At 61.0% G+C, this 17,033-nt stretch overlaps 1 protein-coding gene across 1 annotated transcript; it reads left to right on the forward strand.

Annotated features, from left to right (window-relative positions):
* The first annotated feature begins 579 nt into the window (after positions 1–579).
* Positions 580–11,533, forward strand: IHH (Indian hedgehog signaling molecule). Its single transcript, XM_066553621.1, has 3 exons — positions 580–882; positions 6,455–6,716; positions 9,690–11,533. Exons 1-3 carry the CDS (start codon positions 580–582, stop codon positions 10,349–10,351), a joined length of 1,227 nt encoding a protein of 408 aa, XP_066409718.1. The 3' UTR covers positions 10,352–11,533.
* Positions 11,534–17,033: the final 5,500 nt, after the last annotated feature.

A 17,033-nucleotide genomic window follows, 5' to 3' on the forward strand; every position in this document is an offset into this window, starting at 1 on the left:
ACCCCCGGTCGGGTGGGCTGCGGGGCTCGGCAGGGGGGAGGAGGCTGCGGGCGGCCCGGGGCAGGTTCCACGGGGAGGAGGCGAGAGAGGGAGGGCGCTGGGAGGCTGGGACACCGGCAGGGTGCGGTCCTGGCGGTTCCCGGTCCCGGATCTCTTCAATTTCCCCTCTCACTCCTGCCCAGGGAGCCGAGGCAGCGGCGGCTCCGGCTCCGGCTCCAGCCTTGCCGCGCTGACCGCCGAGGCGCAAACCGCGGAGGGCTCCGGCAGCGCCGAGCCCCGCGCCCCGCGCCCCGCAAGCGGCCGCTCGCCTGCCAAAACAAACGGCCCTTCGCTATTTATTGCCGCCGCCGGGCCACGGCAGCTCAGAGCGGGCCGACGCCAGCTCGCCGCACCGGGCAGCCGGAGCGCACCCGCGCCGGGCAGCCGCCGCGCCCCGCCGCCGCCGCCGGCACCGGCACCTGCCCGCCGGCTGCGCGCCGCATGGGGAGCCCCGGGCCGGGCGGCGGGAGCGGCGGCCGAGCTTAGTGGGGACCCGGAGCCACCTGTGCCCCGGGCCGCCCCGGGGCCGCCGGGCGCGCCATGAAGCCGGCGCGGCTGCTGCTGCTGCTGAGCGGGTGCGCGCTGCTGCTGGCGCCGGCCGTGCGCGGCTGCGGGCCGGGCAGGGTGGTGGGCAGCCGCCGCCGCCCGCCCCGCAAGCTCATCCCACTCGCCTACAAGCAGTTCAGCCCCAACGTCCCCGAGAAGACGCTGGGGGCTAGCGGCCGCTACGAGGGCAAGATCGCGCGTAACTCGGAGCGCTTCAAGGAGCTGACGCCCAACTACAACCCCGACATCATCTTCAAGGACGAGGAGAACACTGGCGCCGACCGGCTCATGACCCAGGTACGGCACCGCTGCCGCCCGGTTCTACCCCTGCGCCGGGCATCTGCGGGCACCGGGGCTGCCTCAGAGCGCCCTGCCACCCGCTCTCCGGGGACCGTGTGGGCCCCGCGCTGCGGCTTCCCCGTCCTGCCCCGGGCATCCCGGTGCCGGCTCCGGGCTGCCGGCGTGCAGCGAATGCATCTCCCTTTGCCGGGCGCTCTGTTCCTTCGGCTGCGCTGTGCGCGACGGACAGCACGCTGCGCCTTGGGACGGCAGCACCCTGCTCCCGGAACCGGCAGCACCTTGTCCCCCAAGACGGCAGCAGCCTGCCCCGCTGCTCCTCGGAGCCTGTGGCACCCGTGTCTTGCTGCACCCCGAGGAATGCCCTTGTGACTCCCGAGCTGGCAGCACCCTGCGTTGCTGCCCCTCAACTCTTGTCCCACTGGTCCCCAGGCTGGCATAGCCCTGCACTCCAAGCTGGCAGCAGCCGGCCCTGTGCCCCTGAGCTGTGCCACACTGCCCCCGATCCAGCAGCATCCTCCCACATCCCCTCGATCCAGCAGGGCTGTGCTGCGCTGTTCCCTGCTCAAGCAGCACCCTGGCCCATGCAGCCATCCTGCCCCTACCCCTCTACTCTGCCTCCCCGCTGGCAGGGCAGGCAGCCTGCCCGTTGGATCCGAGGGATAGACCAGAGCCTGGTGTGCTGCTGTGTCCAGGAGTGCCCTTGCTGACCTTGTCCCCACTCTGACACTGAAACCCTCAGTGCTCCCCTTCCTGCATGTCTCATGTGGGATGGTGCAGGGTGCTCAGGGGGAGCTGCTTGCTGTGCTCAGGGCTGGGGACAGCCTGTTACTGCCAATGCCTTGTTGCAGTCAGCTCACAAGTACCCGGGGCTGGCAGGAAGGATGGGGGGGTGAACGACACAGACGACAGCAGAGGAGGGGGGGTGATGCTGGACGAAGGTTACTCTGTGTTTTAATATTGCCAGGAGAATGCCTGAGGGTTTCAGGAATGCAGATAAGGAGCCGCACGGCCTTGCTAAGAAACCTGGCTACCAGCCTCAGCAGGGTTACAGCCTGAACGAGCTCCTGGGGGAAGCAGAGGGGAGCTGGGCTGCCCCTTCTGCCCACTGTGCCCCCGGTCAGGGGCTGGCAGGTGGGTGAACATGAGGGACTGTGATGGTGGGCACTGAGCAAGGCCCTGGCCATAGTGTCTGACCAAGGTGTTCCTAACATTGGGAGGAGAAGCTTCTTGGGTGCTGGCTTGACAGCTCTGCAGCCCCGTGTGCCCTGAGAGCAGGTCCCTCAGGGCAGGGACCATAGTCCAGGTTGGTTTTCAGGCTGGGGACTGTAGTAGAGGGAGCAGGATCCCCTGCAAGGCAGCAAGCTTGGGGAGTTGCACAAGTTGTGGTTGCTGGTGACTGGAGCCCTGGGGCTGGGCTGTAACCTGCCTCCCCTGGGGAACAGCTTCAGGGATATTTGAGGAAGCAGTGAGCTCCTCTGGTCCATACATCGGGGAAGTGGATGACATAATTGGAGGCAGGAGAATGCTTCTTGCTGTGTTTTCTCCTGAGAGTGCTCCCTCCACCTTCTGTAACCCAGGCAGTGCCCCTCAGCACACCTGGGAGAGGGAGATCTCGGTGTGCCAGCCTAACATTTCATGCTGTACCACTGCCTTGTTGGCAGAGCACCTAGAAGCATCTTGGTCTTCCTGGGTTGCACAAATGAGGGTTCTTACTCCAGTAGGGTCCCCGGCCACCACACATCCATGCACAGATGGGTACCACTGTGCCTTGGGCAGCTCTGCAAGGAATTCTTCCTCTTGCTATGGAGGTGGCATGATTTCTGGTAGCTTGCTGCCATCCCACAGCCCTCTGGGATTTTTCTGTGGCCCCTGGCTGGGGGAGATCCCCCCAGATGTGGGAACTCTAGCTCTGGCACCAAGTCCTGTGTTGCTATGGGTTGGGAAAGGCCATTGACCCAACTCCTTGTCCCTTCCCCCAGAGCACTGGCTTTTACTGCTGTTGACTCACTTCAAACCTGTTTTCTTTCCCCAAGTCCAAGGGTCTGGGTGTCCCAGGCAGCCGGAAGATGTCGCCTGCTTAGAGGAGTGGGTAGTGCTGCTCTCTGCCTGCCTTTCCTTTATCGTTTCATCTTCCTCAAGAATTCCAGTGTGTTTGCTCTCACTGGTCCCACTCGGAGGTGCTGAGATAAGGCTGGAGGCAGAACCCGCCTCACCTCTCCCCAGCAGCCTGGCCCAGGAATGCCGTGGGTCCCCTGCCCCCATGGAGTCCCAAACCCAGCCTCTCCCTACCCCAACCACCATCCCTTGCAGCCACTGCTTGTCCAACTGACACGGAGACCATCCTTGCAGTGATGAGGAATTTCTCATGAAGACTTTGGGGTAGGACTTTTGGCTTCCTTTGGAGGAAACCTCCCTTCAGGAGGAGATGCTAGTAAGACCCCTCTTCTCCTGGACAGGCTCTGGGCATGGGAGTAGCTGTGGCCAAGCACACTCCATTCATGACACCTCTGCTGAGACTGTGGTCACACCTGAGTGTCTTTCACACTTCCCCTGAAATGACCCTGGGGTCCCTGCTGATCGGCAACCCCATCTTGGAGCTCTGTCCTGCTGCCTTCCCTACAGCGGTTTGGCTTGCCCCACAGGGTATGGTTCTGTCCCTGGCAGGGACACAAAAAGGGAGATGCAGAGGTTGGGGAGAAGGTGGGTAGAACTTCTTTTCTCAGCCCAGCATCCCCATGATCTTCACCATGAGGTGCATGGGACAGCAGAGCCACCAGCTTTATGGGGCCCCATTCTGCATGTGAGCTGGGGGTGCCTGGTCATCTGCACCACTACAGGGACAAGCTGTGCCCTCCCTGCAATCACCCTCAAGCACAGACCCCGTGGACAGGGGGTTTATGAATTTTCTGGTCCCTGCCTACCTGTTTGTACAGGCAGCAGAGCCCCTGGGCAGACACTGCCCATCTCTACCTACTTCCTGCAGCTCCTGTGTGCTCCCTGACCACTGCTGCCTGCTCCTTACCCATCCCTGTCTATCTCTGTCTTCTCTCTGCCGCCTGTGCCTGCTCCCTGCCCATCCCCACCTGCTCAGCCTTGCCTATCACTGCTTGCTCCCTATTTATTTTCGCTCATCCCTGCCTGTTTCCTCCTCCTAGTGGCTTCTTCCCTGCCGATCCGTGGTTGTTCCTGGTCCGCTGGTGCCCTGCTCACCATTCCCCCCCGTCAGTACCTGCTTCCTCCCCGCCCCGCCTGTGCCTGCCCGGTTCTTGTCCATCGGTCCCTGCTCCCTGCGGTCCCCGCCGGTCCCTCCCGCGCTCTGACACCTGCTGGCCACCGATGGCACCGGCAGAGCTGGGACAGGGCGCTCCCGGGCTCTGCCTGACGCTGTCCCTGCCTGGGGGAAAAGGCTGGCACAGTCTCGTTGTTTTTGTGCGCGCAGGGTGCCCCTGGAGGACAGAAAAGCTGGCAGTGAGGGCCGGAGGGGTGCCCAGAGCGGGGTCCTGGCATGGTAGTACTAAAGGAATGCCTGGAGTGATGGCTGGGGGGGATGCAGGGGGGCTCCAGGGATTCCCTCCTCACTTCCAGTGCTGAATTCCCTTACTGCGGGGTCCCGGTAGAGCCAGGGACCTTGGGAACAACTTGTCACATGTGCCAAGTGGCACCGCAGTGGTGCTGGACGGGGACAAAAGTCACTCTCCTCCCTATTCCTCCTCCCCTCACCTAGCAAACTGTTTGTCCAGCACCTTCCTGGCTTATCTCCCCACGCCCAGAGAGCTGTGGGATGACGGCAGGCCTTATGTGGGGCAAAGGCCTGCCTGGCACTGCCCTTCCCTGGGCCTGGACCCTGCCAAGGGAGAGCAGGTTTCCTCAAGAGCAGCAGCGCCCACCTTCCTAGGATGGGAGCAGGTGCTTGGGGACAGGGTGAGGACCTACATTTTCAGCCCCTGCAGAAGCAGTGTTGGGGCATTTCTGAGCCTGGGTATGTAGCCAGCATCAGGTTTTAAAGCCCTGGCTCATGCTTGCTGTAACTGTCTCAGGACCCATGGCATGCTACGGTGGGGAGCTCCAGTAATGAGCTGGGCATCACACAGATACGTCCCCAGCAGTGGCTGTGTTTTAAGCTGTTGTCCAGTCATTTCATTTAATGCTTCCCAGGACTGGCTTTGTGTCTGACCATGAATGCTCTGTCCTCTGCCCTGATTTTATGGGACTCCTTGTTTCCTGGGGAATGGCAGGAAGGAGTCTTTTACTTCTGTGGAGACAGAGCTCTCCCACCCAGCAAGCACTGGGTGGTGACAATGGGACTCCTGATCCAGCTGGCTACCTCAGAACCAGCTGTTCCTGTAGGTGTGAACCTCAGCCTTTAGAGCCAGTGGTAAAAACACCCCAATCTCAGCTTGTCTCTTTTAAATTGCCTTAAGTTTTATACAGTTTCACTTGTTGTGGTTCTTAGGGTGTGCTGTGCAGGGCCAGGAGTTTGATCATATGGGTCCCTTCCAACTCACTCAATTCTACAATTTTTCAGGATCTCACAGAATCTCCTTTCTGGGCTGCACAGCACTAGTCTGTTCACCTGGTTTTCTGTAGAACCTCCCATATTCCTTTTCTTACACATTTTCTATCTCTCCTCCATCCCTTTAGCAAAGGACCAGAAGCTGGGGCTGTACTTTTGCAAGTCAAGCACACAGAGTTTTGATCTTTCCCTGACCTTCAGCTGTGGCTGGGGGATGTGGGGCAGGGCAGGGTAAGGCTGGGAGGACTGCGAAACAGGCATTTGGGGCTGGCATCCCTCTGCTTGCTGGGGAGGACTGCCATGGGCACCTACTTGCATGTGTGACCTCTGTGGCCACAGGGTCTGGGGCCTTTAAGATCTGCTGCTGTTCCTCGGCCCAGGATTTTCAGCCCTTGTGGTGCAGAGAGGCGAAGGGGGCTTCACTCCAATTCTTTCTGTTCCAGCACAACAGAGCTCTTGGGCAGGTTTGGCACTTCCCACAGGAGCAGAGACTGGCTGATGCCATGGGTCTGCCCAGTACTGTGTCCTTGTTACACACACTTGAGCAGCCATACCAAGCAGAGCTGTGTTGAGGACAGGGCAGGTTGTTTAATTTGTGCCTGGAAACAGCCCTAAGGTCCCTGGGACCTCCTCCCAGCCAGGAAGCAGCAGGATTGAAGCTCCTGTATCCTCCTCCTGTCAGATGGGAACTGCTGGGGTGCAGTTAGCACAGGGCAGCTGAGCAGAGAGGGTGTTTCAGCTCAGCCCAGGCTCTGTTGCCCAACAGGCTCTCAAGTGAGCCTGGGATGGGGGGAGAGAGGGAGGAGAAGGGTGCCCTGTAGGGTGCACTCTCTTCTGCCCAGCAGTGGGGTGTCAGGCTCTGCAGGGAGTTTGGAGAGCATGGGGTAGACAAGGCACTTCATGTTCTCAGATCTTCCTGTGCTGGACCAGCCCCCAGGGCCCTCCCTGAGGGCCCAGGGAGGATTAATGGAAGCACGGTAGGATGCAGCCTGCCAAGCAGGCAGCCAAATCCTCCTTCCAAAAAGCTTTTGCTGACTCTGTCCCTCTGCCCTACAGCGCTGCAAGGACCGCCTGAACTCGCTGGCCATTTCTGTCATGAATCAGTGGCCAGGGGTGAAGCTGAGAGTGACGGAGGGCTGGGATGAGGACGGGCACCACTCGGAAGAGTCGCTGCATTACGAGGGCCGAGCTGTGGACATCACAACCTCGGACAGGGACCGCAACAAGTACGGCATGCTGGCTCGCCTGGCCGTGGAGGCTGGCTTCGACTGGGTCTACTACGAGTCCAAGGCACACATCCACTGCTCTGTCAAGTCAGGTAAGTCTGGGCTGGGGGCAGTGAGCAGAGCTGGGGGCCAGACTCCCTCCTGCAGCATACCCAGAGAACCCGGGGAGCCTGGCTGGCTGGGTGGGGTGCTCCTGCAGGGGGTGCCAGCTTTTGCATCTTGATTTCCCTATCTGGGGCAGACAGTCAGGTGGGGAGTGAGTCACACACCTGTGGCCAGCCAGTAAATGGGGCAAATTCCCCATCTGGCTCCCATAGACCTACATCTTGACCCACTCTCTCTACCCTCTTCCTTTTCTCATCCCACATCCCTTTCTTCCCCAGCCTGAGCCCCCAGTATGTCCATGGCCCCTGTCTCCCTTGCCTCTGCCCTTGCAGTCCCTTAGTGCCCATGCTCAGCCTCATCCAGCCCTGTCCCTCTCCACTGCTGGCTGCTTTTGAGCTTCTGCTGTCACAGCAGCATCTGTCCATCCCTGCCTAGCCAGGGATGGGGTCAGGGCCATCCAGACAGGGACAGGCCAGGGTACCCTGGGATCGGCTCTTGGCTGTGCAGCACCATTTGCAGAGGGGAGCAGAGCTGGGTGGTGCTTTCAGAGGCGCTGTCGTCGCTGCTGGTGTTCGCTTCCTCCTGCGCGGTGCGCTGCAGAGGGGGCGGCAGGGTGGAGGACGGGGCGAGAGCTGCTCTCAGGCCCTGCCCGTGGTGCGGAGGGGATTGCGTGGGCTGCGAGCCCCGCCGGGAGGAGCAGCCGTGCCCGGGCTGGGCTCCGCGCTGGCTGCCGGCTGCAGAGGGCAGCAGCGCCCCGCGCTCGGCTCCGGCCGCCGCCGCCGCCGGGAGGGGCCGCGCTCTGCCCGCGCCGCGACAGCCGGGGAGGGCTCGGAGGGAGCCTGGCGGCTGCTGGCACCCCCACCCCGAGCAGCAGGGCCGTGCCCGCACAGCCGTGCCCTCGCACACGCCGTGCCCGCACAGCCGTGCCCGCACAGCCGTGCCCGCACAGCCGTGCCCGCACAGCCGTGCCCGCACGCCGTGCGCGGCGGTGCCGGTATGCCTGTGCTGCCCCGCGCCTCTCGTCCCCGGGCTCGGCTCAGCTCCACGGCACTGTGCCTGTCCTACCGCCCTAGCCCGCAGCCAGCGGCTCGACACCCCCAGACGGCAGCCCGGCCCCCCGCGCTGACCCGCTCCCCGTGCTGATGCCAGGACGGGCACCACGCCGGCCGGCGATGGAAGCGGGGCCGCCGCGCCGCACAGAGGGAGCCATGCACCCCCGGAGAAGAGGGACAAAACGTGGCCGGAGGACCAGGACTCCCGTGCCCCCGGGCACCCTGTGGGGCTGGCAGCAGGAGTGGGGCCAGGCTCCGAAGCAACAACCATGACCCCACAGCTATGAGGCTGGCCAGAGGAGTGGGGCTGTGCCCCTGGAGAAAGACAGAGGCTTTTGAATGCTCCCCTTGGACCAACTGAAAAGGGATGCCATAACCCAAGCAGCAGACTGGGGCCCTGAGGCCCTGAAGGGCTTCTAGAGGCTGGTCATATTCCCCTCACTCTGCAGCAGCTCCTCAGGCCTCTGGGTCCCCCATATTTTTCCCCAAGGCCATGGGCAACCCAAGAGTGTGTGGTGGAGGCTGTGGGATACACATCCTGATCCCCTCAGAACTGTGTACAGAGGGCAGCCGGGCTGCTCCTGCCTCTTAGTAAATGGCTTTTATTTTTGTATGGATGGCCACATGGCCTGTTGTATGTATTGTGTCTCCTCGGGTCCTTCCCTGCACCCACCGACCCCTCCATGCCCAGCACCTATGCCATCCACTTCTGCCAGGCACCCCTCTCACCCTCCTGCTCTGCTGCCTGCCAGGGGATGCAGGGTGCAGGATTTGGGACCTGGCCTCCGGGGCAAGGACAGGGCAGACACTGCACCTCTTCTGAGCAATAAAAGGATTCTGTCCCAGAGATGGATGCCTCTCTTCATGGGCTTGGGGGCTGGGATTTGGCTCTGCCCAAACCTGGGGAGTGATGGGGGCAGTGCCATCTGGGAGGGCACATTCAGGGATTAGATGAGAGAGCTGGGAGAGGGCCCTGAGAGGTGGCTTAGAGCGCAAGGATGGAACTGTGTAGAGCTAGGAGCAGGACCCTGAGGTGAGATGCCACTGGCAGAGGGTGGGACACATCATATAGACACTAACTTGGGAAGTGCTGGGACTTGGGGGAACACTGCTGCTGATGTAGCTAACCACCATTCCTTGGGAAGCCAGGGTTCCCCTGCTAAGTGCCAGAATGGGCCTCTGGTGACACTTCATCTGGGGAGGGGCAGGAGCTTTGTGCCACCATCCCAGGAGACAAGCACAGAAAGTTTGGGTCCTTTACCCTGTGGCAATCCCTAGGGAAGCCCTACCCAGGAAGCTGGTAGCTTTTGCATGATGATGGCCACAGATTGTGACACCTCCCTACAACCCAGAGAAGCAGGAGCTGGCTGGCATCAGTGGTGCAGGGGTGAGCAGGTGGGAGAAGGGAGCAGGACTGCGACGAGTGGTGGAGGGGCGCTGCAGTGCTGGGAAAGGGCGCAGCATCCTCCCAAGCAGTACCCAGGACCAGCACTGCAGGGAACAGGGATGCTGTGCAGGGTGAGACCAGGCACTCTGCTCCTCAGCCTGCCATCCTCTCAGGGCCCTGCCTCTTGCTTTTTCAAGCTTCAGGTGCCCTCGGTAGTGCTTTGCACATTTCAGGCTGTGGTTGTGTCCCACTCCCGCTACCTACTTTGGGCTTGGGACCTGGCTCTGTACAGCAGGCTCAATGCCCTGGGACAATGCTGGAGTCCCCAGGTGCCACCTCAAGTGACATGGTGGCTGGGGGATGAGGTGCCATGGGGACATTGGTGGCCACAGGTGTGTAGGGCACAAGCTCACATTGATGATGCCAGGACAGGGTTATGCCTGCAGGGTTATGCACAGTGGAAACGTGGTGCTGAGGGCGTGGCTGATGGGTAACCTTGGTGTCTCTCTCTCCCTGTGCAGAGCACTCAGCCGCTGCGAAGACGGGGGGCTGCTTTCCCGGGCGGGCCCTGGCAACGCTGGAGGATGGTGCCCAGACGCCTCTGTGGGCACTGCGCCCGGGCCAGCGAGTGCTGGCAATGGACGGGGAAGGCAGGCCCACCTACAGTGACTTCTTGGCTTTCCTGGACAAGGAGCCCCGTGCCCTCACCACCTTCCACGTCATCGAGACCCAGGAGCCGCCGCGGCGCCTGGTGCTGACGCCCACCCATCTGCTCTTTGTGGCAGAGAACGCCTCAGCGCCCACCGCCCGCTTCCGTCCCATCTTTGCCAGCCTGGTGCAGCCGGGACACTTCGTGCTGGTGGTGGCCGGGGGGGGCAGCCTGCAGCCCGCTGAAGTGGTGCGGGTGTGGCACCGCAGGGACGTGGGAGCCTACGCCCCGCTGACACGCCACGGGACGCTGGTGGTGGACGGCGTGGTGGCCTCGTGCTTCGCTCTGGTGCAGGAGCAGCAGCTGGCACAGCTGGCCTTCTGGCCACTCCGGCTCTACCACAGCCTGCTGGGGTGGCCAGGGGTGCAGGGGGATGGTGTGCACTGGTACTCAGGGCTGCTCTACCGCCTGGGCAGGCTGATCCTGCCCCCTGACAGCTTCCACCCACTGGGGATATCCCAGGCGGAGAGCTGAGGGTGCACCGCAGCCCCAGCCAGCACAGCTGGTGGAGGTGGTGGCTGCAGGGTGACTCACTGGGGGCCAGCAGCCCCTCCCAAAGCTGGGTGCCCATGGGGAGCTGCCTCCAGCCCTGCCTGCTTGGGGTACAGCCACCTCTGGTTGGGGGCCACTGAAGCTCCATGGTGTGCCTCCTCCATGTTGACCACCCCCTCCTCACCCCCTGTACCTGGGGACAGGAGGGAGGCATGAAGGGTTTTCCCCCGGGACAGGGGCTGCCCCTGGCTGGATCCACATGCTGCTATGTGTGTGTGTGTGCAATGTGTGTGTGCGTGTGCCGAATTAGCTGATGGAGTCTGAATGGGAGGGGGGAGAGCAGAGAGCCCTGGCTGCTCCACCGAGGTTCCCAGCCTGTCTGCACCAGTGGGGAAGTTTTGGGAGAGGGGCCCAGGGCCCTTTGTTAGGAAGCCTGGGTGGGAAGGCAGGCAATGCTATTTCCAGCCCTGGGATGTGGCAGCTGGAAGGAGGGTGACTCAGGTACTGGGACTGTGCCTTGTCCTTAGCCCAGTGCAGGGGCACCCAAAACAAGCAGGGGTGGGGCGTCTGGCACAGCTCTGGCATGAGACCTCCGACTTTGTGACACAAGTTTCACTGGAGTGATAGACTGGGGAGTGAGGTGCTGAGCTCTGCCCAAAGCCAGCACCAGAGCCACCCAGCTGGGCATCCTGTGGGGCTGCTGTGACAGTGTGGGGTGCTCTGGCTGGCAAGGGGGGCTGTGGAGGCAGACACATGGGCAGAAGGGTGCAAATGCCAGCCAGGAATAGACACACTGGTAAGAGCAGGGGTGGGGAGAGTCAGGGCTGCAACCCCAGCCTGCTGGAGCCTGAAGAAAGAGGCAGAGGAGAAAACCTTCCCAGCATCTGGCCTTGAACTGGCTCAGCCCAAAAGCCTTTCCCCACCCCAAAGCTAAAAAAACTCCTCAAGCTTCACACCCTGGCTGGCCTGACCTCCCCAAGCCCCCAGCACCCCAAACCCTCAGGGTAATTCATTGCTGCTCACCCACTCCTGGGACCTGGGGAAAGTCCTATCAGAGCTGCAGCCACAGTTCCCCCACTCCCAACCCTAGCTAGAGCCTCAGCCTTCCCTAGCTGCACATCAGTGGAGGGGAGGGGGCTGAGGGAGGCAGTGACCCACGTCCCCCTGTAGCATCACGCGTCTCTATTTATTTATCTGCTCTTTGTATGTACCATAGATGGGAGGCAGTGTGGGTGCGTGCAGGGTGAGATGGAAGGGCAGGGAGGGGGTGGGAAATCATTTGGTTGGGAGGGGGGGTGATTTTTTTTTTTAACAAAAAGCAGAAATTATTTAAAGATTATTTTAAAGCACAGTTTTGATGGTGATTGTTGTCCAGGATGAAGTGAGGGAGCAGGAGCGTGGCCGATGGCAGGTGTGTTTTTGTCTCTTCACTGGATGTACCTCTCCTGGTTGGGGACACAGCCCAATAAATCCATTGTCTCCCCAGTCGGAGCTGAAAACTCTGGTGTAGGGAGGGCAGGCAGGGACTGGGGGTGCTTACTGCACCCACTGTTAAAGGGCAGGCAGGGCTAGGGGGCACCATGTGCTTCTCTAGGAGCAAGGTTTGGTCACCCCAGTGCCCTCCACCGGAAGGATGACATCTCTCTCCTCACTACTTCATCCATACCCAGGGGAGGCTGTGGGACTCACCCAGTCTGCACGGGACCGAAGTATCATTAGAGCCACCTGAACCTAGGGCAAGTGGGCAGGATGTAGTAGGGACAGCCACTGTGGGACTGCCAGGGATACCTCTCCATCCCAGTCTGGACTCATCACCTCAGTGCCTGTCCATCCTTCTGCACCACCCCCAATCACCACAACACCCACCAACCCGGAAGGTGGAGCCTGTACCCTGTAGGCAGGTTTCCAGTGTCACTAGTGTTAGGCAGTGCTGTCCCTCACTCCTTGTCAGCCCTCTCCCCTTCTACCCCATCCCCCTGCCAGCAGAAGGAAGGTCCAGCAGCCAGCACCCCACACAACCTCCCCATGCCCGTGCCAGCTTCACACCTCTCTGAACACACCCTGCCCCATCTCCACGCTGCCCTGCCGTGGTCTCCTGGGCTGTGCTGGGATCAGCATCTCCCTCGGGCTTTCCCTGGACCCCCCAGCACGGCAAGTGTGAAGCAATTCGGCAGCAGCCTGTCAGCGAGGGCCCTCATCACCGGGCTAATTTAAGGGCTCTGCAAGGCGGCACAGCTAATTTAATTAGCTTCTTATTACAGAGAAGGACAAATTGGTCCCCGGGGGGCCACGGGGGTCAGGCTTTCGAGAAGTGCTTTATGGAGTGAAATTTCAATCAGGCTGCTGTGGCAGGCAGGGGGAGCCAGAGGCAGAGGCTGCACAAGGAGGGAATATGCTCTTTGGGGGAGATCAACTCGGGTCCAGGTTTTTAGGGAATCACTGAGTGTGGGGGAAGAATTCTTTGTCCCATTAGGAGGATGGTGCAAGTCTATGGCAGCTGCTTTGGGATGGAGGCAGGGAAAGCAGGGAGGGCCTGGCTCTGAGCTGGCTTCAGGGCAGTGAGAGGGAGGGAAAACATCCTTATGTAAAATGCTAGGGTCTTTCTGAAGCTCCATTAACTCCCCCACAGCTCCATAACCCCACATGAAAAGAATGTTGATGACAAAATGATGTCCAGCTGACGGACAGGACTTATGGGGGTCTCTTCCTTGCCTGGATGTCATCCTCTGCTTGTCACTCAGCCCCAGGGAGTGAGCTCCCAGGGAGAGCCTGGGAGCTGCCCCACTGCCGATGGGCACATGAAGCAATCCCATCTCCCAGCGTGCCAGTGCCAGTGCCAGGGGAGGGGTGGTCCCAGCAGGGTCCCAGCTGGGCAGTGATGGATGGGGCTGCTGGTGGGTGGCCGGCAGAAGGGCCGGGCTGGAGGGTCCCACAATGGATGTCTCTCCATCAATTTGTCCTCATTACCATATAAATGGTGGGTGGGAGGGAGAGGAAGGGCATGTGGCGACAGGAGACACCCCCACATGTTCCCATCTGGGGTAGCACGTCCCCCCTCCCCATCCTTCCAGCCCTGTCTGAGCGTGTTAAACCAGCTCCAACAACCCCCGGCCTCTAATTCAGCAGAAGAGAGGTACCACCCCCTATTCAGAGCCTTGAAAAGGCTACAGGGTCCGGCGCTGTTAACAAGGGGGGACATGGTCCCCGTCCCCGCCTCTCCCGTCTGTCCCTCGCCCCAGGCCTTCTGCCGCGGCAGCGCCAGCCAGGCTCGATCCCGGCTCCCGCTGGGTGCTGGGCTGGGGCAGGGCAGCACCGGGGCTTGGGGAGCGGGAGCAGAGCCTCCTCTTTGGGGCAGTTTTGGGGGCACGAGGCCGACAGCGGGTGGGACACTGCCAACGCTGCCCCGCAGAGCGGCCACGTCTCCGGCCGTGGTGCTGGTCTGTCCCCATCGTCCCTTGGCTCTGGGTCCAACCAGGTCCCCATGGCCTGGGCTGGGACGTGAATGGGGAGGGGGGATCACCCCAAAACATCTGTGCCTGCGGACATCGGTTCAGCAGCTTGCAGGGACCCTCCTGCCAGCGAGGGCTGACCGACCCAGAGTCGCCCCCCAAATCCCCGGGAGCAGCTGCCCCGCCCGGCCCAGCCGTGCCCGCAGCGGAGCCGTTCCAGCCTCCCGCTCCCGCTGGCACCAGCGGAACGAATCCTGATGATGGCTTTTCCGAGTGCTGCTGCTCCGGGAGCCGGGGCAGGACCCTCTCTCTGCAGCGCTGTTCTGGGGGCAGGCGGGGTGTCCCAGGACACTGTCCCCGAGCCCACGGAGCCCCGGGGGCAGCGTGATGTGTGCTGCTGAGCCCATCCTGCACCCCGAACTCCCTCCACCTCCCCCTCTGTCCCGAGCCCCTCACCTCTTGCCCCTCTCTCAACCTTGGCACCCGTGTGACAGCATCGCTGGGAACAGCCCCACCACAGGTGCTGCAGAGCCCCTCTGCCTGTGCGTGGCAGCTTCTCCCAGGCAGGGATGGAGGCGTTTTAGCAGGCAACAGCCTCTGGGTGTCAACCAGAGCCTGCTGTGCCTGTGTGAACACCGCGGACAGACAGACAGATGCACGCATCCCTACACATGCCTTTATGCCCTGGACAGACACCTGCCCACCACCGCACTGGACGCCCAGCAGACACCCACCAGCTCTCAGAATGGCCATCCGGTGCCACAAAGTACTTCCTTTTCAGCATGTATCCTTTATATCCCAGGAGCACTCAAATGTCCCTGTGTCCCTGATCTCTGTCCCCTCCAGGAAGAAGCTGGAGGGTGCATGTTACTATAGGGACAGCAAGGACAACAGGACATGGGCACTCCGTGGCAGTGCCCACCTCTGCAGCCATGCCCACCCCACATCTGCCAGGTGCAGAGAGTACTCTGGACCCTTGGAGGGGCCTGACAACCTCTCCCACCACACAGGGTGAACCCTGCCAACCCTCCTGCTGGTGGGACACCCTTAGCTCCCGCTCCCGCAGTGTGGGGTACACGGCTAACACATCAAAGCCACCCTGTCCCTTCCCTCCCCCACTCCCCAGCCACCAGGACACACTCAGCACGCACAGTGGGTCCCTGCTGCAGAATTGGCAGAACTGGGGGTGATGCTGGTGGTCCCCACCCTCGAGAGGAGTGAGAGGCAGGCAGGGGCAGCTGGGGACAATGCAGGGGGCAGCCGGCATCAGTCGCCACCTCATGTCTCAGTAGGAGATGGGGACTCCCAGCGCTCTGAGAGCGCTCAGCAGGACACAGCCCCAGGAGAAACGCCACCGCCACCCGGCACTGACTGCCAGCAGCCACTGCGTGGTGCCACAGGGGCGGCGCGATGGGGCTGTGTGAGTATGCAGCCACACGCTGGGGACGAGTAAGAATCTAATCAGGGTCCTTTTCCGTAATAAATCATTTGTCTTAATCCAACGCCCTCCCTCCTGCTCTAATAACTCCCAGCACTGGGCCCCACAGCCACAACAATGCAGCTAATGGAACAATTTATTTTCATAATGGTGCTGGTGGGGAGAAGGGGTGGCCGGGGTGGGGGCAGCATGGTCTAGGGCAGGAGTTTCTAATTAGTGAATGAAATTTGATGTAAGGCTGGAGGAAGATGGATTTGCTTCCTGACAAGGGGCCTTTCAGCTCATCAAAGCACCCGAACAGGGAGGTAAATTAAATTATTTCTAATTCTTCACTAACCTCCAGGGAGTCACCCTTCCACCAGCAAAAGAGGGGTCCATTCCTGAAATGAAGAGGCACTTGAAGGACTGAGGTTAGGTAGAAGGGACTGATGTAAGAGATGGGGATGGCAAGATAGGATGGGGTGGGACAGAGGAGCAGGACAGGCTGCCATTGACTTTGCTGGAAAAATAGGGAGGGAAAAGGTGCTGATGGAGGGAAGAGTTGCAAATGGTCAATAAATAAACAACTCCAAGGACTAATGACTAATTTGCTGTGAGTTTTCTATCCATCCCTGTCACCTACATAGAACTGGAGCAGGGCTGAAACACAGATGGTGCTGGGATGGAGCAGAGCAGCCCAGCAGCAAGGAAACAGCATCCCAACCCTCAGGGAATTTGAGCAGGGACAGCACTAGACTGTGAAGGGGTGACTGATGCTGAAGTAGGCTAAGGGCCCAGTGTAGGGGATTGCTTCAGCAAAGGCTCCTGTTCTCATGTCTTTGTATAATTTAAGGCCAACACCAATGAGGTCAACGCTTGTGGCATAGAGCTGTTCCTGGGATGCACAGTATTTTTTTCTAAATGCCCAGCTCCTGCAGTCTTGTGATGGAGACTTGTTTTACAGAACAAGTGCACTCCCTCCAATTTTCTCCCTCTTGCAGAGACCTTCCAGTGTCAACCTGCCACTAGCCCAGTTGTCCCCAGCACCAGAGTGGAAAGAAGTAGTCCTGGTGCTGTGGCTGAAGTCAGTCCCTGGCTCTCCGTGGAGCAGGGAGCATCACAAGCTGTCCCCCAAGCAGCCAGGGCTGTGTCACAGCTCTGTGGGGCCAAGGAAGCCCATTCAGGAGCAGCAGGTGGGTTCCTGGGGGACTTTCCGTATGCAATCATGGACTGCATTTCCTGCAGGACCTGCCCTCCCAACCATCCTCAGCACTGCCAGGCACAGCCCAGGGAGTGAAACAGGGGGATTAGGGGGGCTGTGTCGTACTGCAGGGGGCTGGGGAGGCACGGCAGAGCACTGCCCTGCAGCAGTGCCCGGGCTTGCTGCAGGCTGGCCAGCACAGTCCCCTCCCCACTGAGGCTGAGCTGGAGAAGCTGGGACAGGCGCAGAGCCAGCTCTGCTGACCCAACACTCCAGGAATTTAATTTGTTTAATATATTCCCTGGGAAAGAAGAAAATAAATAAGTGGCACCTTGCTTGCCCCCGTGTCTCACTCTCACAAGGGAGGTGTCAGCTTAACGAGCCGAAGCCCTCAGGCTGATTAAGCGGCGCTGCTCCCGCTCGCAGGGAGCGCCGAGGAGCGTGATCGATGTACGGAGAGCATCGGCCCCGTGCCTGGAGCTGGACGGCTGCAGGCGGCACCATGCCTCCCCACAGCCTTCGCTCCTGCACTGCGCACCCAGGCCTTGCTCAAGGGCACGTCAGAAGCCTCCTCTTGCCCCAGGACAGATTATCCTG

This window comes from Molothrus aeneus, chromosome 7 (genome assembly GCF_037042795.1).
Source record: "Molothrus aeneus isolate 106 chromosome 7, BPBGC_Maene_1.0, whole genome shotgun sequence".
Taxonomy (NCBI): domain Eukaryota; kingdom Metazoa; phylum Chordata; class Aves; order Passeriformes; family Icteridae; genus Molothrus; species Molothrus aeneus.

Bases quoted from the DNA above. Each gene is read 5' to 3' on its own strand.
- IHH (XM_066553621.1), top strand. From the start codon at position 580: ATGAAGCCGGCGCGGCTGCTGCTGCTGCTGAGCGGGTGCGCGCTGCTG. The intron at 883-6,454 runs GTACGGCACCGC...TCTGCCCTACAG, and splicing joins CCGACCGGCTCATGACCCAG to CGCTGCAAGGACCGCCTGAA. The intron at 6,717-9,689 runs GTAAGTCTGGGC...CTCCCTGTGCAG, and splicing joins CCACTGCTCTGTCAAGTCAG to AGCACTCAGCCGCTGCGAAG.